The sequence below is a fragment of the Ranitomeya variabilis genome, chromosome 2 (genome assembly GCF_051348905.1).
Source record: "Ranitomeya variabilis isolate aRanVar5 chromosome 2, aRanVar5.hap1, whole genome shotgun sequence".
Classification (NCBI taxonomy): domain Eukaryota; kingdom Metazoa; phylum Chordata; class Amphibia; order Anura; family Dendrobatidae; genus Ranitomeya; species Ranitomeya variabilis.
Window position 1 is genome coordinate 136,697,892 of NC_135233.1, and position 27,941 is coordinate 136,725,832.

General features: G+C 43.0%; 1 protein-coding gene across 2 annotated transcripts in view; it reads right to left on the reverse strand.

Annotated features, from left to right (window-relative positions):
* The window catches only part of TTC27 (tetratricopeptide repeat domain 27), a 522,480-nt gene that overhangs the window by 416,002 nt on the left and 78,537 nt on the right, over positions 1-27,941 (reverse strand). For both annotated transcript variants that reach the window (XM_077283015.1, XM_077283016.1), the window contains 2 exons: positions 17,955-18,095; positions 6,920-7,022 (listed from right to left, as the gene is read on the reverse strand). In XM_077283015.1, the coding sequence (XP_077139130.1) occupies positions 6,920-7,022; positions 17,955-18,095 (244 nt within the window). The remainder of the gene's footprint in view (positions 1-6,919; positions 7,023-17,954; positions 18,096-27,941) is intronic.

Here is a 27,941-nt window from a genome sequence, read left to right on the forward strand (position 1 = left end):
TGTTGGCGAAGCCAGAATTGACAAGGAGTCAGATTGAGGAGCGGTGCTCCTGGAAGGTAACCCCAGACAAGGGGGGTTGTAATATACAGCAGAGAGGTTTATCTGCTACATGAACAGACTGGTGGTCATGATATGTTCGTGGATGTAATGAAATGGACTTTATGTTATGTGATTTATGCGGAGTTAATAAACCAAATAGACTGTTTATCTGATAAAACGTTCCTGTGTGCTTTAATCCCGTTGCCAAGCGAGTGCCCCCCAAACACTCCGGTAGCGCTATCTCACACCCCATACACATTTGGCTATCAGCCGAACCTGTCGATATTAGTGGATTTGTCCAAAATTAGTCACATTTTTATGGAGGTCTTTAGAGAACAAAAGGATTGGCAGTCTGAAATCAGACATGCTGAATCCTTATTTCCCCCACACACTTTACATGTCTGACAAACCCATCAATATCACTGGCTTCAGCTGGCGTTTCTGATGTGCATGGAGCATTAAACCAAACTGTACTACATCTGGAACAGAGCTCGCACAGGGATAGAGTTTTGCTCTGGAGCCACAGGATTTTTGTGTATCCCATAGATGTTCAGAGTTTATTTTACACAGACAATCAGGACCTTGCACTGTACAGATGAGGAGCAACTACTCCAAAATAATATTGTCTGTAAATTTGGGTCCATGGTGTTGCCGATTAAGATATTTTCATCACTACTGGGCTTAAGGGGTCAGACAACAATTCTGACAAATAGTGATCCCTTTCCCACATTTCCCTTCGTGCAACTCTCATAATGACAGGACACTATGCTTTATGGCTTATCCCTAGTCGTAAAGGTGGTGCGTAGAGGGTGTTTTTAATGACTTCTTCCATATTGTGTAAATATATTGTGTAAATATATTGTGTATATAGAATGCTGTAGATAAGCCCTGAAAGGCAGTGACCGTACCTTATATAGGCCAAAACTACCGACAGGTTCCCTTTAAATAAATCAATGGATCTATCCAGCTAAATAATATTTAGATGCTCTTTAAGTTCTTTTTGTCTTTTTTAGCCAGACTTTTAGCCAGACTTGGAGAACAAAAGACATGGAGCATGCATCCACATTTTATACAGATGCTAAACAAAATGCATACAAATAGATAGACTGATGAAAGATTATAAGGGGTCCACCTTCAAGTACAGTACTGTATGGCAACCGCCGCAACACAGCGCCTACAAGGAAATGACCCAGCAGCCTAACAGACACCTGCTAGCAGCCTTGGCAATATAGCAACAATGGCCACAACAAAGCGCTAACACTAAGGCTACTTTCACACTAGCGTTAACTGCAATACGTCGCAAATGCGTCGTTTTTGCGAAACGCCGCATCCAGCAAAAGTTTTTGCTGGATACGTTGTTTCGTCATAGAGTAACATTAGCGACGCATTCGCGACGCATTTGCGACGCATTTCCAAACGGTGAATGCGTTTGGCGGCGTTTGGGCGTATGGTAGCGGTCCGTCGGGAAAACAAAACGCTACATGTAACGTTTTTTGCTCCCGACGGTCCGCTTTTTCCGACCGCGCATGCGCAGTCGGAACTCCGCCCCCACCTCCCCGCACTTCCCCGCACATCACAATGGGGCAGCGGATGCGTGGGAAATATGCATCCGCTGCCCCCGTTGTGCGGCGGAGACCACACTAGCGTCGGGAACGTCGGCCCGACGCGCAGCGACGGGTTGTTCCCGACGCTAGTGTGAAAGTAGCCTAAGTGAAAGGATTACAAAAGCGCATTTCACCAGAAATAGATCACTGTACAAATCAATGCGAGATCCTTTTTTTCATACAACTGTGAAGTCACAATAATGTTCACACACTAGATTTTTTTCTAACTTATTACAATTTTCCCTGTAATGTTTTTTTCTTGTATTTTTTTGTATGTTTTTATGGCCAAACAGCCTGGCTATTTATCTCATGGATCATAATGGGGTCGGCCATTTTCCCTGAAAAAAAACCTGTGTGCTGTTTTCTGGCTGTTTTGACGCACATGAGTCTCCAATGCAGAAGGGATCTAGATCTGTACTGACGTCAATCAGTAACATACTTCACATACTTTGCCTAGACTGATATAAATGGATATCACCGCTTATTCACTTTATCACAATATAATTAGTATTCAGAACACAAGCTTATTTTATTATCATCAAAAAAAGACAGTTCCATCACTCATCGCATATCAGACAAGCACAGAAATCCCAGCTTTCAATATAAACAAGAAATTTGGAGACACCTCTAGATATGATCTGAAACTAGCAGAATGGTAAACAGCTACAGGCGTAAACATACAAGTTAACAATTCAGAAAGTTAAGTTGTTTGCAGATTTTTTTTGCTGACCTCTTAACTTCCATTGAAACACTGTAGTAAGGCTACGTTCACACACAAAGTGCGCTCCGCTCATCACTGCATTGAGATTTCCATTGTAATCACCGAAAAACAGGATTTAAACAAATACTGAGCCAGTGGGAGCTAGACAGTGTCAAGAGTAATTTGATCTGCCAGTGTGGGGACCAGACAGTGTCCAAAGTGATTTTGTCATTCATCTGCCAGTGTGGGGACCGGACAATGTCCAAAGTGATTTCCTCATTGATCTGCCTGTGTAGGGACCAGACAGTGTCCAAAGTGATTTCCTCATTGACCTGCCAGTGTAGGGACCAGACAATGTCCAAAGTGATTTCCTCATTGATCTGCCAAAGTAGGGACCAGACAATGTCCAACGTGATTTCCTCACTGATCTGCCAGTGTGGGGACCAGACAGTGTCCAAAGTGATTTTGTCATTGATCTGCCAGTGTGGGGACCAGACAGTGTGCAGAGTGATTTCGTCATTGATCTGCCAGTGTGGGGACCAGACAATGTGCAGAGTGATTTCGTCATTGATCTGCCAGTGTGGGGACCAGACGATGTCCAGAGTGATTTTGTCAATGATCTGCCAGTGTGGGAAACAGACAATGTCCAAAGTGATTTTGTCATTGATCTGCCAGTGTGGGACCAGACAATCTCCAACGTGAGTTCCTCACTGATCTGCCAGTGTGGAGACCACACAGTGTCCAAAGTGATTTTGTCATTCATCTGCCAGTGTCGGGACCGGACAATGTCCAAAGTGATTTCCTCATTGATCTGCCAGTGTGGGGACCAGACAATGTCCAACGTGATTTCCTCATTGATCTGCCAGTGTGGGGACCAGACAATGTCCAAAGTGATTTCCTCATTGATCTGCCAGTGTGGGGACTAGACAATGTCCAAAGTGATTTCCTCATTGATCTGCCAGTGTGGTGACCAGACAATGTCCAACGTGATTTCCTCATTGATCTGCCAGTGTGGGGACCAGACAATGTCCAAAGTGATTTCCTCATTGATCTGCCAGTGTGGGGACTAGACAATGTCCAACGTGATTTCCTCATTGATCTGCCAGTGTGGGCACCAGACAGTGTCCAAAGTGATTTCCTCATTGATCTGCCAGTGTGGGGACCAGACAGTGTCCAAAGTGATTTCCTCATTGATCTGCCAGTGTGGGGACCAGACAGTGTCCAAAGTGATTTTGTCATTGATCTGCCAGTGTGGGGACCAGACAATGTCCAAAGTGATTTCCTCATTGATCTGCCAGTGTGGTGACCAGACAATGTCCAAAGTGATTTCCTCATTGATCTGCAGTGTGGGGACCAGACGATGTCCAACGTGATTTCCTCATTGATCTGCCAGTGTGGGGACCAGACAGTGTCCAAAGTGATTTTGTCATTGATCTGCCAGTGTGGTGACCAGACAATGTCCAACGTGATTTCCTCACTGATATGCCAGTGTGGGGACCAGACAGTGTACAAAGTGATTTCCTCATTGATCTGCCAGTGTGGGGACCAGACAATGTCCAAAGTGATTTCCTCATTGATCTGCCAGTGTGGTGACCAGACAATGTCCAACGTGATTTCCTCATTGATCTGCCAGTGTGGGGACCAGACAGTGTCCAAAGTGATTTCCTCATTGATCTGCCAGTGTGGGGACCAGACAATGTCCAAAGTGATTTTGTCATTGATCTGCCAGTGTGGGGACCAGACAGTGTGCAGAGTGATTTTGTCATTGATCTGCCAGTGTGGGGACCAGACAGTGTCCAAAGTGATTTTGTCATTGATCTGCCAGTGTGGGGATCAGACAATGTCCAAAGTGATTTCCTCATTGATCTGCCAGTGTGGGGACCAGACAGTGTCCAAAGTGATTTTGTCATTGATCTGCCAGTGTGGGGACCAGACAATGTCCAAAGTGATTTCCTCATTGATCTGCCAGTGTGGTGACCAGACAATGTCCAAAGTGATTTCCTCATTGATCTGCAGTGTGGGGACCAGACGATGTCCAACGTGATTTCCTCATTGATCTGCCAGTGTGGGGACCAGACAGTGTCCAAAGTGATTTTGTCATTGATCTGCCAGTGTGGTGACCAGACAATGTCCAACGTGATTTCCTCACTGATATGCCAGTGTGGGGACCAGACAGTGTACAAAGTGATTTCGCCAGTGTGGGGACCAGACAATGTCCAAAGTGATTTCCTCATTGATCTGCCAGTGTGGTAACCAGACAATGTCCAACGTGATTTCCTCATTGATCTGCCAGTGTGGGGACCAGACAGTGTCCAAAGTGATTTCCTCATTGATCTGCCAGTGTGGGGACCAGACAATGTCCAAAGTGATTTTGTCATTGATCTGCCAGTGTGGGGACCAGACAGTGTGCAGAGTGATTTTGTCATTGATCTGCCAGTGTGGGGACCAGACAATGTCCAGAGTGATTTTGTCATTGATCTGCCAGTGTGGGGACCAGACAATCTCCAACGTGAGTTCCTCACTGATCTGCCAGTGTGTAGACTACACAGTGTCCAAAGTGATTTCATCATTGTTCTGCCAGGGTGCGGGCCAGGGTCCAAAGTGACTTCTTCATTCATGTGAATGGCTCCGTTGGGGTTCCTGTCTGAATCCTGTTTTTCGGGGATTACGACAGAAATCACAATGCAATGTTCAGTGAAGAGAACGGTTTGAGATCCTAGCCTAAACTAACCACCTGATAAGTCAAACATAACAATAAGACACAGACATTAATAATGCCTTCCCCCAATAAGAAATCAAGACTTTCCAAAAATGTCTGACTGATAAGGGCCCATACCTAGCTTTATGGTACACTGAAAGACAACCTATCAGCACAATTTTGTCATGTAAAATAAAGGAACGGTTGCAATAGCGCTGTGATACAGATTACACTGATACCTTTGGTGAATAAATATGTTTTGAGGTTCTTCCTTAATCACCATTTGGAGTTTCCTGCTTCAAACAGTGCTTTTTCAATTTTAAAGGGAACCTGTCCTCCCCCCCAGGCGTTTGTAACTAAAAGAGCCACCTTGTGCAGCACTAATGCTGCATTCTGACAGGGTGGCTCTTTTAGTTCGGGCCCCTGCACTGCTGAAAGAATCGTTTATCAAATTTGTCCCTCATACTGTGAAATCACCAGAGGTGCAGGTCTTTCCCCCCTAATCCAGACACCTCCCAGCCGTCACTCAGGGCCTCTGCGCGAAGGGCGCTGCCTCCTCTTCCTTCAGTAGTGTCCCCGGCGCCTGCGCAGTTGGTTTTTTTTCGGGCATGCGCAGTTGCGCTGCCCTTAGAACTTACAGTGCAGGCGCCGGGGACGCTACTGAAGGAAGAGGAGGCGGCGCAAGGTGCGCAGAGGCCATGAGTGACTGCTGGAAAGCATCTGGATTAGGGAGGAATGACCTGTACCCCTGGCGATTTCACAGGGGTGAAAACGTCAGCTCGGCACGCAAAAAATAAGCCCTCACCTGACCCCAGATCACGAAAAATGGAGACACTACGGGTATTAGAAAATTGCGCAATTTTTTTTTTTTTTTAGCAAAGTTTGGAATTTTTTTTTACCACTTAGATAAAAAGTAACCTAGACATGTTTGGTGTCAATGAACTCGTAATGACCTGGAGAATCAAAATGGCACGTCAGTTTTAGCATTTAGTGAACCTAGCAAAAAAGCCAAACAAAAAACAAGTGTGGGATTGCACTTTATTTGCAATTTCACCACACTTGGAATTTTTTTTTCAGTTTTCTAGTACACGACATGCTAAAACCAATGATGTCCTTCAAAAGTGCAACTTGTCCCGCAAAACAAGCCCTCACATGGCCATATTGATGGGAAAATAAAAAAGTTATGGCTCTGGGAAGGAGGGGAGTGAAAAACGAGAACGCAAAAACGGAAAAGGGCAAGGTCGTGAAGGGGTTAAAGTAAAAAAGAGAACTCTTGCAATTTTCATACTGACCACTGGAGATTCTTTAGACTCTTACTTCATGTTGTTTCAGGAAACAACACTTGTACATTAGCAACAATGAACAGTCTCTGACCCTGTTATTTGTATTGAAGCATCTAACAAGCGTGTACAAAGGTCATTACAAAGGGAGGGGGAGCAGCTGTGATATCTCCTATTGTGAATGGTGGATCCTATACTATCAGCTCAGCTCTTTATAGGGATGGGACTTGTTATTGTAACTCTGGCACTGCTGATGAGGAGCCTGCTGAAAACTCTTCCTGAAAGAACAAGAAGTAGGAGTCTAAAAAAAAGCCCCAGTGAACAGTGAAAATTGCAAATTACTATTTTTTAATAAAGATTGCAATGTGAAAATAAATAGAAAGATAGCCAATATAAGCATGTAACACGAAAACCTGAATTAACTAATAAGTCATTTTCTGATGGCTTCCTTTACAGCACTTGTAACAAATTTTTGTCTGTATTTTTGTATAATCAATAAGTGATTCTAGGTATTGTGATGGTTTAAAAACACACAAAACAGCGCTCATCATCTGACTTGATATGGATACAAAGCATACAGTAACATAACAGCACCTACCTCCTTCCATACAGTTTTGCGCAACAGTTAATAACTCTGGAGAACGCTCTTCCAAAAGCCGTTGGTGAATGTTCACACATCTTAAGGTCCACCAAGGCAATACCTGGAAGGGGAGATTGGGTGAGCATTTAGTACTCATCAAACTGTGTAAAATGCACAAAATTAAAGAGGAAAAGAAAACAAGAAACAAGTAGTTCTAAAAAAGTGTGTAAAAAGAAATAAAAAATTGTACTTTCCAATGGCAAAAGATTTGCAAAAAAATGTTCACTTAATTGCATTAAAGAAGCACTGCCAACAATCTTTTTACTGCCTAATCCTGAGTAAATGTATATGTGGTGTAGTGTCCGTGCATTCATATATTGACCGATCGCCGGTTTCCTTTTTTCCAGCACCGCTGCGGTCTTCATCTAGGTCTTGCGAATTCTATTCTAACTTGCAGGATCACCCTGGGGTTTATGTGTGATCATCACAACGTGGATCCATAGACTAACATGGTAAAAGCAAAAGACCTTTCTGCAAGTCGGAATAGAAGTCACATGGGTGAGAAGAGGACCGGAGTGGCGCTGGAAACCTTACCTTATACTACAGGTTTAGGCAATAGAAAGTCTTGAGGGAGGTCTTCTTTAACCATAAATTCAAATATATACTCCCTTTGGATTAGTGGAGCCATGCTATTCAGACTTTTGCTGTGGACTTCATCTACTCAATGAATAAAAGCCACTAAAAATATAAAAACTGTAGATTTAGGCCAGAGTCACACTTGCGAGTGCAATGCGAGAAACTCGCGCATCAATACCCGGCACAGCCGCCAGCACTCGGGACGGAGTATGCGGCTGCATGTATATCTATGCAACTGAACGCTCCAGTCGTAAGCGCCGGCGGCATTGTCGCGTATTGAGGTGAGAGACTTGCTCGAGGTTCACGCATTGCACTCGCAAGTGTGACACCGGCCTTAGACATGGTTCCACATATTGTAAGGACTTATGCACATGTGAATGGAACCAAATGGGGGCACCTAGAGTCCCTACAACTTTATAACACAGAGTTACTAGAAGTCCACGTGCCGCTCAGTGGTGCTGTTTACAGAGAAATTGCCCCATGGAGAGCGATGAGCGATAAAATTGGGCTTATACGGAGCTGTGATACGCCCGTGCAGCTGAACTCTGCGTCCTAGAGACAACACTACATAAGAAAAGGTAGGAAAAATGGTATCGGACTTCAGTCACTGTAAAAATAACACAAGCAAGACAAATAGTGTATTTTAGCAGATAAAAGATAATCATGCCAAGTAAATGGAATATAAATTGAGCTTGAATGTGAATATAATAGGCAAACTATGTATTAGCCTAAAATAAAGTAAAACCCATTACATTTTCGTCTTTTTTTTCTATTTGAATAATTCAACCAGCATATCACAATTTCAGGAAATCCGTCCGCATTGTACAAAGACCAGCTCTGCTAAAATGCAATTTACACTTTAAACAGCAGAGAATCTTTTATATTCTTTGGAATATTCGTTTTCTTTTATTATTTTTTAGATTTGCCTGAGGCCACACAGTCATGAGAAGAAAATTAAACTAGTATAAAATGCTCAGAAGGAGCAGACAATCATTTGTATTCTCCTGGACTATTCCAAGGGCAGGAGACAGAGGGATTTTGGTTTCAAGAGAAAAATCACAAAATTACAAGTTGCCATACTTAAAGCAGGCCGACACACATGAGAGCCTTGTCGTAACACAGCATGTTACAAGGTGCGCGGTGGCACTACTCAGACATAGAGGGATGGAAGTGACAGGAAACTGATATGATGGACTATCAAGATCACTCCGATCCAAATACACTACTGCATTAAAATGAAAAATATAATCTGATCTAATGTACAGTTTTTTTTCGACTATGAGACACACTTTTTAACAAGAAAGAAAAACTAAAAAGTGTATGCATCTTAAAATACGAGGAAAGCTAACATGGTCCTCTCACCTCCTGCCAACACTGATCATTCTGATCAGTGCAGGGCAGGAGAGTAAGCTACCAGGACCTGCACACCCTTAAAGATGCATATATGCTGCAGATCCTGGCTACCTGAATGGCCTCTCAGGTCATGTGATCTATCACATTCCCAAAAATAACTGAAAAATGTGGTACTGCATAAAGCGTGTGTGTGTTTTGAAGATGTAGGTGAGCTGTGTGTTGAACCTGAACTCTGAATGCTGATGTAGCTGGGTTGTGTGTATTGAATGTGATGTAGCTAAGATGAGTGTTGATGTAGCAGAGTTGTGAGTCCGCGCATGTAGCAGAGCTGTGTATTTGTAACAAAGTTGTGTATGTATGTAGCAAAGCTCTGTGTGTATATGCAGCAGTGTTGTGTATATGTTCACGCTGCAGAGCATGTACATAATGTGTGTGCTGTAATACATGCTGCAAAGAAGCACTAACAAGAGATCTATTACCTCCATATTTGCGCTAAAATTTGTGATATTGACCCCTCCACTTCTTTGCATGAACAGGTGGGCATTGATTAGTAAGAAATATTTTTTTTTCTAGTTTCTGCAGCCAAACCTGGGGTTCTTCTTAGACTACGTTCACATTTGCATTGTGCGCCGCTGCGTCGGCAACGCAACGCACAATGCAAACAAAAACGCAACAAAACGCACGCTAAAACGCTGCGTTTTGCGACGCATGCGTCCTTTTTCGCCGAAAGTTGGACGCAAAAAAAATGCAACTTGCTGTGTTCTCTGCGCCCAACGCTTGCGGCCAAAAAAACGCATGCGTCGCAAAATGCAGCACAACGCATGTCCATGCGCCCCCATGTTAAATATAGGGGCGCATGACGCATGCTGCGGCGCCCGACGCTGCGGCGCCGAACGCTAATGTGAACGTAGACTTAGGGATCAATACTCACTTGCGCGAGACTCGGACGAGTCTCGCACGGCAATACCCGGCCCTGCACCTGGCACAGAGGAGCGGAGCGTGCGGCTGCATGTATTCCTATGCGGCCGCACGCTCCGATCTGAGTGCCGGGTATTGCCGTGCGAGACTCATCCGAGTCTCGTGCAAGTTAGTATGAGCCCTTATAGTTAAGTGTGTCTTATAGTCTGAAAAATGTGTTATTTACAGTCCTCTGCACAAGTTTTAGGCAAGAGTGGAAAAAATGCTTTAAAAAAATAAATGCGTTATTTTTATCAATTGGCAAAATGAATGAACAAGAGAGAAATGGAGAAATGTACTGTAAACCAAATTAACCTCAACAGCAGAACAGCTAAACTCTGCCACAAAGGTGAGGTTAGACACCATGGCAAAAATGAGTACAGCAACAAGACACATGGTGCTTTGATGCCTTTTGGCTATGTGCACACGTTGCAGATTTTGCTGCGGATTTGACGCTGCGGATCTGCAGCTGTTTTCCATGCGTTGTACAGTACCATGTAAAGTATGGAAAACAAAATCCGCAGTGCACATGCTGCAGAAAAAAACGCGCGGAAATGCAGTGGTGTTTTTTCCACAGCATGTCAATTCTTTGTGCGGATTCCGCAGCGGTTTACACCTGCTCAACAGGAATCCGCAGGTGTAAAACCGCAGGTGGAGTCCGTACAAAAACCACGGTAAATCCACGGGTAATCCGCAGTGCGGTTTACCTGCGGATTTTGCAAAAACAGTGGGGAAAAATCCGCACACCAATCCGCAACGTGGGCACATAGCGTTAGGGTATGTGCGCACGTTGCGGATTCTCTGCAGATCCGCAGTGTTTTTTGCGGTGAAGAAACGCTGCAGATCCGCAATTGATTTACAGTAAATCAATGAGAAAAAAAAAAAGCTGTGCCCACGTTGCGGAAAATCCGGTGCGGAAACGCTGCGGATTAAAAGAAGTAGCATGTCACTTCTTTTTTGCGGATCTGCAGCGGTTTTGTACCCGTTCTATTATAGAAATCAGCACGGGTAAAAAAAGCAGTAAATCCGCAAAAAATCCGCAGAAAGAACACACAAACGCTGCGGATCCGCACAAGAAACGCAACAAATCCGCAGCTGCGTTTTCTGCCAGGAGAGGCAGAATCCACACCAGAATTTCCTAAGGCTAATCCGCAACGTGTGCACATAGCCTTAGAAGCAACTACAAGCAATCAAAAAATACAGCTGTCTCAGGTATGCAGATAAATAGCCATAAAAGGGAATATGTCAGCATGTTTTTTTTTCTATGCAATCTGCCAGATCTCAAATCTTGAGCTGTGACTAGCCCCACCCAGATGACTGATTAGCAGCTTTCTGTGTACATTGAATATTTATAGAAAGCTAATCAGTGGTAGAGGTGTGGTTTAACCCCTTAATGACGGTCACTTTGAGGTTATAACTCTGGAATGCTTCAACTGATCCTACTTACTTGGAGACTGCATTTTCGTGACATATTGTACTTCAACTTAGTGGTAAAATTTCTTCGATGACTTGCGTTTATCTTTAAAAATTTTCAAAACATAATTTTTGTGCCCTTAAATCAGAGTCATCTCACATTTTAGGGACCACCTCACATTTGAAGTGACTTTGAGGGGCCTGTATGACAGAAAATACCAAAAAGTGACAACATTCTAAAAACTGAACCCCTAAGGTGCTCAAAACCACATCCAAATAGTTTATTAACCGTTCAGGTGCTTCACGAGAACTAAAGCAATGTAGAAGGAAAAGAATAACATTTCACTTTTTTCACAAAAAGTTTACCTTAGACCCAAACTTTTTTATTTTCACAAAAATATCAGGAGAAAATGGACACCAAAATTTGTTGTGCAATTTCACCTGAGTACACCAATACCACATATGTGGGGGAAATCCACTGCTTGGGCGTATGGCAGGGCTCAGAAAGGAGGGAGCACTGTTTGACTTTTTGAACACAAAATTGGCTGGAATCAATGGTGGGCACCATGTTGCGTTTGGAGACCTCCTAATATACCGAAACAGTGGAAACTCCCCAATTCTAACTCCAACCCTAACCCCAACACACCCCTAACACTAACCCAACAATAGGGAATAAGACCCCTTAACCGCCATTAAAAGGCGTATTGGCGGTCACTAATGAGTTAACTAGAAGGCACATATAAGCTTGTCCTGTAGGGTTAATCTCCTAATGATAAAACACTGATTGTACTGAAACATAAGAACACAGCCTAATAAGTGACACATCCCTGGAATCAGGGTCTCGGTTCCTACATCATACTGCTCTCAGATTACATATCACATTAAAAATGAGAAGGTGGAAGAAACAAGAGTCAAAATGCGTGTGCAGTATATATGTCCAATAAGCTAATCGGCACGCTCCCTTTTTGTGCTGTTTAGGCTCACAGGGCCCTTTTTAAATTGTTAGTCTCGCAGAGTTAACACATTCGGGTTTTTTGGTATATCATTCAGAGCAAGTTTTAAAACTCTAGATGTGACCAAGTTTATAATCTCTAAGTCTAAAGGTATGGGTTTTCTCTAAGATATACTCTGGATTGATGGCATTTCAGTACAGTCCTGTGGTGAACAAGGTCAGATCTCAGTCACACGTAAATAAAAAGAGAAAAAGAAGAGGAAGAGAAGACACACAATGAATTTATAGAGGTTGTCCACTACTTTTACACTGATGACCTATTCTTGGGATAGGTCATCGATATCTGATCTGCCGGGGCTCAACACCCGTCACTCCCGCGATCAGCTGTTACGTGCAGTACCTTGCATCGGCCACTACAAGTAGATGGAGCAGCTCGGCAAGCGAATACTTCCGTCCAGCGGCCGCAGCCGACACCAATAACAGCTGATTGGCGGGGGCGTCGGACCGATCAGACATTGATGACCTATCCTAAGGATAGGTCATCAATGTAAAAGTAGTGGACAACCTCTTTAAGTAGGAGGCATTAAGTGAGTAAAGGAGTATCCTGTAAATAATACGATCTTTGGCAGCCTGGGATAGTACATTGTATCGCAATTTAGGTGTAGAGTTTGTAACTAGGTAGGAATAATATACTCAATCATCTGTTCCCATTACTATTACCCGCTATAGCCTGATGGCATTGTTAGCCCAAAGTTTAGTAGCCTCTAAAAGCATTTTATTACTTTTTTGAGGCAGTGACAAAGCTAAGACGTCTGTTGTTTATCCGTTTGCTCAGGGCATAATATTCGTGTGCAAAGTAGAAAGTCACAAGTAGCGGCTTTTTATTTCCAGGATTTGCCAGGCTGGTGCGGACTTTACACCTTGGCGGGCTAGCCTTTCTTCACATTACATAAAGGTCATTTCTCGGCCGTGTGATACAAATGGCTGCTCTGTGAACAGACCAATGGGAATCTTTCCCCTCCAAGAACAGGCCTCGTTTGACGCTCTCTTGGTCTGTATCATTTTTTCTTTATTTCTTTTTTTTACATAAAAGCAAGACATTGCCTCCTTGTTAAATGGGCTGCACTAAACTCTTCCTGTGTATCTCGTATGACTACACCCATTAAAGCATTACTTATAATGCTAGAGCGATCCAAGAGCAAGAAATGTCACCGTTTGGAATACTTAGGGGATGCCCGCGCGACATCAGCTGCTGAAAAATGCATTTGCTTTTTTAGGACAGAGGTACAAGTAAAAAACAGTTTTGCCAAAGATAGTCATTTTTTTTTCTAAAAATAATTGCTAAAGAGAGTCAGCCCCAAGACACATTTTAAACTCCCCACAGTCACAAAGGGGACAAAGCCCCTATAAAATCTTTACTTTATTAACCCCTTCAAAATTTCCATTTTTTCGTTCTCATTTATTTCCTCCACTTCTTCCAAGAGCCATAACTTTATTTTTTCCGTCAATATAGCCGTGTGAGGGTTTTTGATTTTTTATGGAACGAGTTGTATTTTTCAATGACATTGTTCATTTTATCATGTAATATACTGGGAAGTGGGAACAAAAATTCCAAGTACATCCAGATGGCAAAAAAAGTGCATTTCCACAATTATTTTTTTTTTTATTTTTTATTTACACTGCTCACTTTATGGTAAATCTGAACTGGCAATTTGATTTTCTAGGTCAGTACAATTACGCAGATGGCAAACATGTATAGTTTTTCTTTACTTTTTATTTAAATGGTGAAAAAAAATTGGAAATTTATAAACAGAAAAAAAATTGCTTGTGTTGCCATTTTTCTAAAACCCATAACATTTTCAATTCTTGGGATATAGGGCTGTGTGAGGGCTTATTTTTTTTGCATCCTGAGCTGACGTTTTTATGGATATCATTTTGGGGTAGATACACTGGTTTGATCACCTTTTATTGCATTTTATTTCAGTACTGCAGCAGTTAAATATGTCATTCTGTTGTTTATATGATTTTTGTTGTTATGCGGTTTTCCAATTGGAATAATTTATTTTATACTTTGATTGTTCGGACTTTTATGAATGCAGCAATACCAAATATGTCTAAGTGAATTTTTTCTCTTCGCATTTTTAAAACATTTTTTTTCACTTTTCACTGAATTTCTTTGCTTGTGCTATACATACGCGAAAACAGCAATATATAATAGTTTAAATGTATCATATGATCCTACCAAAATCTTAAGAACATAGCATAAGCAGGAATTAAAACATAACTTTTAATGTATAACCAAATAAAGGAATATATTAAATAAACTGTCACCCAAAAAAAAAAAAAAAAAAAAAAAGTGTATCAATAAAAAAGTACTACTGGGTATACCCTGTCAGGGGATGTGCCATACAAAATTTAGTACTTATAAAGGATTTTTGTGCAGACGCTGGCAGTGGTCCAGTGTCCTATCACTCAACCCAAGGTACCTGATTAAATGGAGATAATGCCTATAGAGGAAGCATTTATCAAATGCCAATACAGATAAACAGATAACCTTGGCTGCATTAATATTAGCAGTTATCACAAAATAAAGGGAGGGGTAAGATCAATTGGAAAAGATATGTACACAAATGTAATATTGGAACAATCTCACCAGTTGCTGAGGATAGGTAAGGTGGAGCCCCAATTCGCTTAGGTGGAGAAATCCTTCAAGCCACAACATCAGGAGACAATTCCCTGTCAGTCCCTGGGGGGCTATCAATAAATCTCAATCCCCGAAACCTGTGGTTGTTAGCGACAGATTATGCCTGAATAATTCAGCCATCATCTGCCAAGAAAGATGCGGGCTCTGCTTGCGAGCCTGTATCAAAGTCATCATCAAAGTCAGGGACCCGACATATGACAAAACTGAACATCAAATGTTGACAAGGGGTTAATCTGTCCCTGCATTCTGCCGAATATTCTCTAAAAAGGAACTGCCTAAAGAGGCCAATATTTGCAAATTTGTTTAGTTTTCACAGGGTGTGCAGTTAATATGTTAATTATGCAAAGCAGCCTAAAGACACGCCCCATAGAATACTAGGAATTCTGCCCCCTTGTAAAAACCATAAAATTTGCATACTGGACGCACTAATTACAGGAGCACATATCTGTTGGAACATAAGAGAGATTTTAGAAAAGTGGAATAGTCAGGGGTGCAGGAAAAAGAACATAAGAGCAAAAACTGTCCACTTCTGACGGGTAGACAGGTCCTCTTTGATCCAATATTCTAATTAGAGCATGCATTCACTGTAGGAATGCCAGGGGGCACACACTCATCTCTCCTCTCTGACGTGCCTGCTAATTACACAGCTACTCCTGGAAGCGCAGCAGAGAGGAGGGCAGGACTGAGAGGAGGGCAGGACGGAGAGGAGGGCAGGACGGAGAGGAGGGCAGGACGGAGAGGAGGGCAGGACGGAGAGGAGGGCAGGACGGAGAGGAGGGCAGGACGGAGAGAGCGTACATGCCGAACTGTCTCTTCAGCCAGCGCTCACTCCTGGCAAGCCAGCGCTTCCCATCACCAAAGAAGGAAGTGGTGGAATGTAAAAGGTGAAGGTGAATTGGTGCACGGAGCCCCTCAGCCACACTATGGATGCCCCGAGCACTCTAGTTACCAAATTGGTCTAAAGAGACAGATTAACTAAAAGGTATGATTTTTATAGGGGCTAAGTCCGATATAGATAGGAAGTTAGTTCATCACAGTTTAGGAACTGGCAAACTCCCTTTAAGGTTAATTAAGGTTAATGTTTTACATATTTATACTGTTTTGCTAAAAAAAAATGTGTCTTGTAGCTAGCCTTATAATGTTATGTGCATTACTGTACCACAGTATGGGGCCAGAATAAAGCACTAATTTGATGGGGCCTTACGATATTGCCATGTGCCTTCGATTGAAACAGAATTAGAGCATTCCATGATGTTTTCTCAGTTGGATTTGTATGGGGTGTGGCAGACACAATTGGAGCACGCAACACTATATAATGTACATTTGAGTTTTTTGCCCTAGAAGCAATACAGCAGGGGTGCACAACCTGTGGCCGGCTATGATATTATGTGTGGCCCACCACCACCTGGCCACATAAATGCTTGCCTGGGTGGCATTTACATGTAGTTTCAATAAAAAAAAAAAAAAAAAAGGATAGCACACAGTCACCTCAATACCTACCCCTAAGTTTGAAGGGAATTGATGCCATAATCTAAGCTTTCTTCTAATATACTGGATTTAAAAATCCAAGCAGTTCCCTAGATACACTATTTTCTGGCTAGTTTATTTATTCTATTTTTTTATCACATCCTGTCTTATGACGATTCATTTGAGAGCCCCCAACTCAAACAAAGAATCATGAGAGCAGAGGGCAGAGGCTGTGGTCACTGGCATAGCCCCTGCCCCCTTCCTGAAACAATGCGTCCTCAGTGACATTCGTTTCAGGGACAAAGCGATGTGCACAGTGACAGCACCCGCTCTCGCGTCGGCTCAGTTCTGCAGTAATGAACTGGTAATACAGCGGTGTAACAATACCCGGCAGAGACCACTGACGTCACCTACGGGGGGCCACGCTGCTCTCCTGCATGCCAGGTACTGTAAGGGTACCTTCACACTAAATGACTTTGCAACGATAACGATAGCGATCCGTGACGTTGCAGCGTCCTGGATAGCGATATCGTTGTGTTTGACACGCAGCAGCGATCTGGATCCTGCTGTGATATCGCTGGTCATTGCTGAAAGTCCAGAACTTTATTTGGTCGTCAGATCGGCGTGTATCGTCGTGTTTGACAGCAACGATGCCAGCAATGTTTTACAATGGTAACCAGGGTAAACATCGGGTTACTAAGCTCAGGGCCGAGCTTAGTAACCCGATGTTTACCCTGGTTACCATTGTAAATGTAAAAAAAAACAGTACATACTCACCTTCTGATGTCCGTCAGGTCCCTGGCCGTCTGCTTCCCGCACTGACTGTGAGCGCCGGCCGGCCGTAAAGTAAAAGCAGAGCACAGCGGTGACGTCACCGCTGTGCTGTGCTTTATGGCCATCCGGCGCTCACAGTCAGTGCGGGAAGCAGACAGCCAGGGACCTGACGGACATCAGAAGGTGAGTATGTACTGTTTTTTTTTTACATTTACAATGGTAACCAGGGTAAACATCGGGTTACTAAGCGCGGCCCTGAGCTTAGTAACCCGATGTTTACCCTGGTTACCCGGGGACTTCGGCCTCATTGGTCGCTGGAGAGCTGTCTGTGTGACAGCTCTCCAGCGACCACACAGCGACGCTGCAGATATCGGCATCGTTGTCGATATCGCTGCAGCGTCGCTTAATGTGACGGTACCTTAACACCGCTGTGTTGCCGGCTCATTACTGCAAATCTGAGCTGACAAGAGGATGGGCGCTGTCACTGTGCACATCGCACTGCTCCTGAAATGAGTGTCAACAAATGGTCATTAAGCAGGAAGTAAAAAAAAAAAAAAAGATTAGCCGTTAGGGAACAGCATAGAATTTTTACAACAAATAGACAAGGACTAAGATAAAATTTACTTTTGCCTTTTGGACCACCCCTTTAAGTAACAATATATTATAGAATACCTTGGAATAAAACAATAAACTGAAATGCATTTAAAAATCTGTTATATTTTCTTCATATATAATTGACAAGAACTTGTCCATGCTGGGCACGTAAAACAGGTGCAGATCATTTCATCATTTCTTACCTGGAATGCCGCGAGTTTGTTCCTGAGGTTCACAAGGATTATTCTGGCCAGAAGTAAGAAGATTGGATTGGCTGTCAAGCTGTAGACTGATTCTCCATCAAGAACAAGCGTGCCCAGAATTGCAGCTCTCACAGTATTGCCCTGGAAAATAACACCAATACATATGGCTTAAAGAATGTTAACATTAAAACTGTAACAAAAGAATTTAACTATGGGTTCAAGATGGTACATGAAGCATGGAAATAAAGTATTTTGTAGCTGTACATTTTCAAACACAGTTACAAAATGTCATCATTGTTAGTTTTACTTGATATATGTGACAGAAATCTGTAATCTTTATTGAATACTATTTAAAATGTTTCACAAATCAACAGTAAAATAAAAGATAAGAAACATTGTAATAGATCTTATTAGAGAAATATGCTTCTTGCTCCACTTATTACTTTTTCCGTAAAGTGTAACCGTCGTTTTAATTTTAATTTCATACATCAACAGCGCACATAAAAGTATCAGCTCTGCAATATATCTTATCAGAGAAATCTGCTTCTTTCTGTGCCAGAATCGATCAGTCATTAGCAAAATTCTCAATTCTTAGGTAAAATCTGTATTAAGTGAAGACAGACTCTCCCATTACTGAGATAGGAGTTGGCAGCTGCTACTGATAATATTCTACGCAGAGATAGGAGGACCTAGAGGCAGAGCTCCTCCCTTCTACACAGAATCTTATCAGTAGCAGCTTTTATCTTCTATCCCAGTAATGAGAATGCCTGTGTCACTGGTTTACATTGACAGAGGAGCCAGAAGAGTGCAGCATCTGATTTCTCCTACTCCTGCACGGATTAGAAGCACTTCACCTTCATATTACACAGTGTAGGTTTCTTTAGAAGTGCAGGGGTTAATCTGCTCTGTTGAGAGCTCCTGGAGATAAGGCTCTCAGCTGTGCACTGCTAGACACTCGCATGTCCTCTATAATCTGGGCCCTGGCTACCACTCATTGTCAGAGCAAGCTTTTGTTGCATGGTTTGGAGGTTGTTGTTGGTGGTTATTGGAGTAAGCGGTTGGTGGATTTATCTGTGACTGTTGCTAGGTTTTGAGTGTGTGATTATTTCCTTTCTTCTCCTACTTTTGTTTACCTCCATCCTCCACTCTCAAATGCATCCCTCTATTAATTGTGTGTATATTTGTATGTTTGGTATTTTTTGTTACCCCTGTTTGTATTACCTTGTTAGTCCGGTTGGTGTATTACGGTACACTACTACTCGCCTCTTACCTGGGTGGGGTAAGGGTACAGACTGAAGGCGGATTCAGGAGCTAAGGCAAGATTCGTGGCATCTTCACCATCAGAAGTAATCCAGGGAACAGGGCGAGCTAGGGCGCATCTAGCGTTAGCGTTAGGGACAGGGAAGGAGCCCCTGGTCCCAGACACCCGACAACAGAGTCGTGACATTCTGTCTTCACTGAATACAGATATTACCTAAGAATTGAGAATTTTGATAATGACTGATCAATTCTGGCAGAGAAAGAGGCATATTTCTCTGATATGATTTAGTACAAAGTTGCTTATTTTGACATGTACTACTGATTTATTAAATAAAAATTAAAATAACTGTTAGAGTACTGTCACACAGTGCAATTTTGATCGCTACGACGGCACGATCCGTGACGTCGCAGCGTCGTATGATTATCGCTCCAGCGTCGTAGACTGCGGTCACACTTTGCAATCACGGCGCTGGAGCGATGCCGAAGTCCCCGGGTAACCAGGGTAAACATCGGGTTACTAAGCGCAGGGCCGCGCTTAGTAACCCGATGTTTACCCTGGTTACCAGCGTAAACGTAAAAAAAACAAACAGTACATACTTACATTCCGGTGTCTGTCCCCCGGCGTTCTGCTTCTCTCCACTGTGTAAGCACCATAGCCGGAAAGCAGAGCGGTGACGTCACCGCGTCACCGCTGTGCTCGCTTTCCGGCCGGCAGGCGCTCACAGTGCAGAGAAGCTGAGACGCCGGGGGACAGACACCGGAATGTAAGTATGTACTGTTTGTTTTTTTTACGTTTACGCTGGTAACCAGGGTAAACATCGGGTTACTAAGCGCGGCCCTGCGCTTAGTTACCCGATGTTTACCCTGGTTACAAGCGAACACATCGCTGGATCGGTGTCACACACAACGATCCAGCGATGTCAGCGGGTGATCAAGCGACGAAAGAAAGTTCCAAACGATCTGCTACGACGTACGATTCTCAGCAGGGTCCCTGATCGCTGCTGCGTGTCAGACACTGCGATATCGTAACGATATCGCTAGAACGTCACGAATCGTACCGTCGTAGCGATCAAAATTGCACTGTGTGACAGTACCCTTACTCTTTAATTGTCTCTAGCACTCATCTTTCACTCTTGAAAACTGCCCAAATCCATCTTTAGATGGGTCTTCATTGAGGTATCAGATTAAAGAGAAGGAAGAAGAATCTGGAGGGAGGCAGAGAGACTGCAGCTTCTAGTAATTAGGACCTGCCCAGTGGAGAACTGGCAAAAATTAAGGATATAAGTGATATACTGGACAGAAATAGTGTTAATCCTCATTTGTATGCGCAACAACTTATTCTGAAAAGTCACCTATTACAACGGTTGCAGTTTAAAACTGTTGTCTCACTCCCCACCACCCCCCGAACAAAAAAAATGTGGTGTATGTGATAATCTAATAAAAACTAAAATCATCATTGTATTCCATCATTCCAGTACAAGTCAGTCTGATGGTCTCCAGGCTAAATTACCTACCTATAATCCTGTCACCCACCACGTGCTTCACTATGAAGCAAGGAGTTGGGAGGAGACAATAGTATTTGTTTTTTTAGATATTTTAGCAATCAGCAGAGCTAACCCTGAGGGAGCTAATGATGACTAAACAATCAAAAAACTATAAAAGAATTAAAGGGGTTTTCTAGGCACACAGATTATTAAAGCAATGCAAAGCTTAACAGACAGGGCTGCGGAGATGGAGTCGTGGAGATTGAGTCTGTGTCCATTTTGATGGAGTCGGTGTCAGTATAAAATAGCCCGACTCCTAAAATATACTATAAATTGGGTACAGTAGTACAATGCAGGATGTGCTGTAAATGTTTGCATAATAATTTGGGAAAGTTATGAAAAGTCCTATAAATTTCTGTTCTATTCCTGATCTAAGAATCTCGGCTTTTAGTGGAGATGAATCTGTGCTGCACTTTATGTACATGCTCAGTAATGAGGCAGGGCTGTGGAGTCAGAGTGGAGATTAATCTGTGCTGCACTTTATGCACATGCTCAGTAGTGAGGCAGGGCTGTGGAGTCGGGAGTGGAGATGAATCTGTGCTGCACTTTATGTACATGCTCAGTAGTGACAAGTGCTGTGGAGTCGGGAGTGGAGATGAATCTGTGCTGCACTTTATGTACATGCTCAGTAGTGAGGCAGGGCTGTGGAGTCGGGAGTGGAGATGAATCTGTGCTGCACTTTATGTACATGCTCAGTAGTGACAAGTGCTGTGGAGTCGGGAGTGGAGATGAATCTGTGCTGCACTTTATGTACATGCTCAGTAGTGAGGGAGAGCTGTGGAGTCGGAATGGAGATGAATCTGTGCTGCACTTTATGTACATGCTCAGTAGTGACCAGTGCTGTGGGTCAGAGTGGAGATGAATCTGTGCTGCACTTTATGTACATGCTCAGTAGTGAGGCAGAGCTGTGGAGTCAGAATGGAGATGAATCTGTGCTGCACTTTATGGACATGCTCAGTATTGAGGCAGGACTGTGGAGTCGGAGTGGGAGATTTGGCTTACCGACTCCACAGCTATGATATCAGAAATGAAAAAAACTTCATAATTTACTTGCAATTAAAATTCTGGTGTGTTCCTGAGTTGTCACACGTGGTTATGTTGACCTCCAGCCCCTTATTCCTGCTATAATCTGTTCAAAGCAGAGTACAGAGATTTCCTGTCTGTGCTATGATTGGTTTAAATAGCAGCTCTGCAGTTTGCTCTGACATTTCCATAAAGTATTAATTTATTAGGTCATCAGACAAAACATGGAGAAGCATGTGCTCAAGCGAAAAAGCTGTAGCTAGTTCACTTCATGTCTCCATGCTTTATCCGATGACCTAATAAATTCATACTTCATGGAAACATCAGTGGTGAGTGCTGCTCTGTATCTATCCCTATAGGCTATCAGTCACATAACTGAATGCAGGAGATTGCCATGATAGCACAAATTACAGGAATCGGGAGAGATGTTAGGAAGGAGAAACAGCCATTTGAGTAATGATTTATCCATCTTGAGACTGATTAGGAAGCTCAGGATGGTGCTTTTTGCATGTGGAGTGGCCGAACTGCATTGCCTCTTGGAAATGTAGTCCAGGGGTAAAGCGGAAGAGATGGCAGGAAGTTCAGGACATAAACAAGAACAAACCAGGATGGCTGCAGGGGCCTGAAGGGAAGATAAAAAACAAAAATAAAGGTGATAGAGGACTGATGACTCATTATAGGGACAGCCACGCTGTTTAATTATTATTATTTTTTAATGCCTAGAAAACATCTTTCAAAGTAAACTCACTGGGCTCTGTTCATGCATATCTGTCTATGAACAGCTTCGGCACTTCAGCGTATATGCACTCTTCTTTATTTATATATTCTATATTTGCACCAAGCTGAAAAACAGGGGAAAACAAGTGTGACTGGATTCTCCGAGGATGGCAGGGAGCTCTCAGAATCACTGGAAAGCAGTCCGGTTTTTTAATTTGAAAACAACTGGAGAGTATTGACTCCTCTGTACTCAGCGTTCCTAAAGCCATCTCTCCTCTCTTTTCCCAGCCTATTGCCCCGCGGCATCAACACAGCCAAATAAAAATAGGTTTTCCGAGGGAAGACCCAGCTCTGGTTGTCTCATCCTATAAAATATGAGTGATGCCTCTAGCGATGTCCTGAATTTATAGCACACAGGAACATTACGGAGAGAGAAATCACACACCAGAAATAACAATGCAGGCTCAGATCAGTGAAATCTGCTCCCAGATTGCTTCTCTCTATTTAAAAAGCCATTTACATGTTTTAGCTGCATTATATAAGTGCATGCTAATAATATTTTGTGCAATATAAAAAACAGTGACATAGTACACAGGGGATAAGCTATGAGGTACTAAAAGTGTCCGTGTAAGAGGGGGATTATAAAGTGTACTAGATGGTATTCTAGAATATGCATGTCCACGTAGTATATTGCCCAGCCACGTAGTATATTGCCCAACCACATAGTATATTGCCCAGCCACATAGTATATTGCCCAGTGACGTAGTATATTGCCCCGTCACGTAGTATATTGCCCAGCCACGTAGTATATTGCCCAGCGACGTAGTATATTGCCCAGCGACGTAGTATATTGCCCAGCCACGTAGTATATTGGCCAGCGACGTAGTATATTGCCCAGTGACGTAGTATATTGCCCCGTCACGTAGTATATTGCCCAGCCACGTAGTATATTGCCCAGCGACGTAGTATATTGCCCAGCGACGTAGTATATTGCCCAGCGACGTAGTATATTGCCCAGCGACGTAGTATATTGCCCAGCGACGTAGTATATTGCCCAGCGACGTAGTATATTGCCCAGCGACGTAGTATATTGCCCAGCGACGTAGTATATTGCCCAGTGACGTAGTATATTGCACAGCGACGTAGTATATTGCCCAGTGACGTAGTATATTGCCCAGCGACGTAGTATACAGCACAGAGCCACGTAGTATATTGCCCAGCCAAATAGTATATAGCCCAGCCACGTAGTATATTGCCCAGCTATGTAGTATATTGCCCAGTGACGTAGTATATTGCCCAGTGACGTAGTATATTGCCCAGTGACGTAGTATACAGCACAGAGCCACGTAGTATATTGCCCAGTGACGTAGTATACAGCACAGAGCCACGTAGTATATTGCCCAGTGACGTAGTATATTGCCCAGTCACATAGTATATTGCCTAGCTACGTAGTAGATTGCCCAGCCACGTATGTCACAGGTTAAAAAATAAAAAATAAACATACTCACCTTCCGATCCAAGGGCCCCTTGTAGTTCTAACATACTCACCATACTTGTAGTTCTGTCGCCTGTGCGCGGTACAGGCGGCAGCTTCCGGTCCCAGGGTGTGATGACGTCACGGTCACATGACCGTGACGTCATGACAGGTCCTGCTCGCGCAGGCGCACAGGGCCTGTGATGACGTCGCGGTCACATGAACATGACGTCATGGCAGGTCCTTCTGCCATACGATAATTGGTACCGGAACCTGCCGCTTGCACAGAGCGGTTACCGAAGGGTGGCGAGGAGCGGGAAAGGCAGCGGAAGGTGAGTATATAATGATTTTTTATTTTTTTTATTATTTTTAACATTAGATCCTTTTACTATTGACGCTGTATAGACAGCGTCAATAGTAAAAACTTGGTCACACAGGGTTAATAGCGGCAGTAACAGAGTGAGTTACCCGCGGCATAACGCGGTCCGTTACCGCTGGCATTAACCCTGTGTGAGCGCTGACTGTGGGGAGTATGGCGCGGCCGGCCGGCACTGACTGCAGAGGAGTAGGGAGGGACTAATTGGACTGTGCCCGTCGCTGATTGGTCTTGGCATCCATGACAGGCAGCTGGCGAGACCAATCAGCTAATGAATAACCGTTACGGAAGTTGCGGACAGACAGACGGAAGTGACCCTTAGACAATTATATAGTAGATTAAATGAAGCAATAAGGAGAATGTAATGGATAAACGGGGTCTAAGGTCCCACATACATGTAGATAATCAAAATTCAAATTCACAAAAAAAATTATAAAAATAACACAATTAACTATTTTATAGTGATCTGTTAATAAATCCCCCTTACCCTGTATGAGAAACCATGGGCATATATATCTGCATCCATCTTCTTTATAGAGATAGCCAAGCGCTGTACTATGTTCTCTGTACCAGACCCACGGGTGTCGAAAAGAGCAGACATGGGCGTGCGTAACTACTACTCCTGGAGCCCCCAGCAATCAGACTGTGTATAGGTGGGAAATTATTTTCTTTTTCTGTGGGCTAACCCCTTAAAAAATTGTAAGGGAGGGTATAGCCTCTTCATTTTGTTTTACCACTATGGAATACTCTGTGCTTCTTCATCATGGTAAGAGCATTCCTATAACAGTGACTGACATAAGGATTTATCACAGTGCCAACTGGAGTTCCCCAATGAATATTTATGCCAGTCAGACTGCATATTAACATTGCCAACTGGACTGCCTTAACTCCTAGGGATTTAAGCTAATTTTGGATTTACTACCCAACAGTTTACTTTGTTTTATAGGATATGGACACCTTTATGGGTATTGTTTTCCTAAATGTATGTGTTTTTGGTCTGTAAAACAGTTTTGCAACTGGGTCTCACTAAAAATCTTGGACCATTAGGCTTCTACAGCCTCTATGCATCATAGTGCATAGAAAACTTAAGAATGAGTTGACAGTAAATTATTAGACCTGGTTTGATGGGAGCTTCGTGACGCTTATCTCTCTTCTCCTAAACAATCTTCTGGGTTTTTATATTAAAGAGTTATCCAGAACTTTGGTTATTTTTTCAATGGGGTAAGAACTTAAAGGCAGGTAACTGCTGTCTGCCTGTTCTGCCTGGCAATGAGCTCTGCTCAGGTGGTGATACTCATGCTTACTTTGACTTCACGTCAACAGAGGAGCTCTTTCTCTTCAGCTCTGTAGACTAGCCCTCACTGCTGACGTCATGCTGGCTCCATGCAGTTAAGTAGCGGGGAGACAGCTGTCAGAAAACATGAAATCAGCAGAACGGAAAAGTTGCTGTGTCGAAGTACGTGATGACATCAGAAGCATGAGATACATGGACACAGCACATGTTCAGGGCGTTCAAAGTGCTGCCGTCTGTTGAGTAAATCCACATATGTTCACTGAATCATGCGGATTTCCTGCATCCAATACATTCTATTGGTGAAATTGACGTGCTGCGGTCTGGAAAGATGCGCTGCATGTCAGCCTCCGTGGGTGATCTGCAGGCGTCTATGGACATATAGTGGACATGGGGTTTCTTGAAATTCCATCCACTATACTGTAACATCTGGACGCTGCGGGCTTGATGCTGCATAAATACACATTCGGGAGGCTCTTGACTATTACCTGATATGGTGGAGCCCTTCTGCCCTGGCTGCCATATCCCCTGATGAGTCCCGGTGGGACAAAACACGTTGGGAGGCAGTCCCCAGTTGGAATGGTATGCTAAAATCTTTTTTCTCCTGACCTGGAGGTCTGTTTTTACACTGTAATGCCCTCAGCTCTGCAGGAGATTCTTTGAACTACTTTGGAGGTCCTATTCCCTACTGGATGGGTGAGATAGTTCCAGTTTATTCTTTTTATATGGATCTTCATTGTAACTATGGGGCAAAAAGAGCCATCTGTTTTTAGTTTGCACCTGGTTTTGGACCTTTTGGTTCACTAAGTATTTTTGCTACATTGCTAGTGGTACTGGTAATGGTGGTTGCTTGATAGACTGTTGGTCTCTTGACTTGACAATTATAGCTAATTCTTTGGCTTGTCCTGTGAGAGGCTTTGACAATTACCCTTTAATTTAACATTTTGCAATATGGCTTACTAGTAAAAACAGGGATCAAGGAGTAACGTTTTTCCTTGTGGAGAGTGGCTTGCCTGGCATGTCAGTGTAAGGCCACATTCACACGTTCAATATCTAGTCAATATTTTACATCAGTATTTTTAAGCCAAAATCAGGAGAGGAACAATCCAAGGAAAAGCATAATAGAAACACGTCACCACTTCTGCATTTATCACCCACTCCTGGTTTTGGCTTACAAAAACTGATGTCAAATACTGACCAAATACTGAACATGTGAATGTGGTCCAAGGAGGCTTATATGCCATGCATGCTCCTCTGGGAAACTAAATATGCAAAGTCCCTCTTCAGAGAGGAAGAGGACTAGAACTCTAGTGCCAACTATTGGAAGCAGCAATTCCAAAATCCAAGATTGATCATTTAACAAGCTTTGCTATAGCCTACAGTAAGTAATAGGGCAAAGCTCGCTATAGGGTTGATACGGACTTGTAGGATTGCTACTTCCAATAGGTGGCGCTAGAGTTCTAGTGTGCTTCCTCTCTGAAGATGCAATTTAAAACAGGTAAAAATTGGCCACAATCCTTAGTAAATAAAATAAGTCACACACAACCCATCTAAAAAGAAAATCTCACATTTTGACACATCGTAAATATATCTTTAAAGACGTTCCTTGTCATATCAGTAGTGAGATACAGTTTTTTCCACACAAAAAACCTAATATAAAAATAATCCAGGAAAGCTGAAAATTTCTCCAGTCCGAAGTCTTGTGAACAAAGAAGTTCTTCTATCTACCTCACAGCTGGCCATTCCTTTCAATTTTAAAAGCCACAGGATGTGAAATGGCTTTACCAAAGTCAATTGCAGGCCTGATTGCACACAAGGAGATTTACCTATGCCTTTCGCAAACAATTTTTCAGCATGGCTCCATCCTGAGGGTAGAATACAAGAGTTCCACCAGTTCTTTGAAAGTTTAGTCAATAAACTAAACTTGAGAACCGATCGGTCACTTATTTCTAAAGGCTGTCTCTATGTATTCACTGATAACAGGATTACCAAAGGAGCAAAGAGGGGCTGTGCCTCTGCCTGCGGAGCTGTGGAAGGGGGTTCTCTACAGAAGTAACGCAAGGGTCACCCGAGCGCTCAGCGTACCAGTATATTTTTCAAGTCCATTCATACAGAGTGGATAAAAAGATAATTTTTATTAAGAAAAATGTGGATTTCTCTGGAATCAGGCATCAGATTGCAGTTATTACGGTATCATTTTATTCAGCTTCCTATGTCCAACATGCCCATATAGACGGCTTAAGAGTGTTGATCCTACTGATAGATTCCCTTTAAAGGGAATCTGTCACCAGGTTCGGCCAAT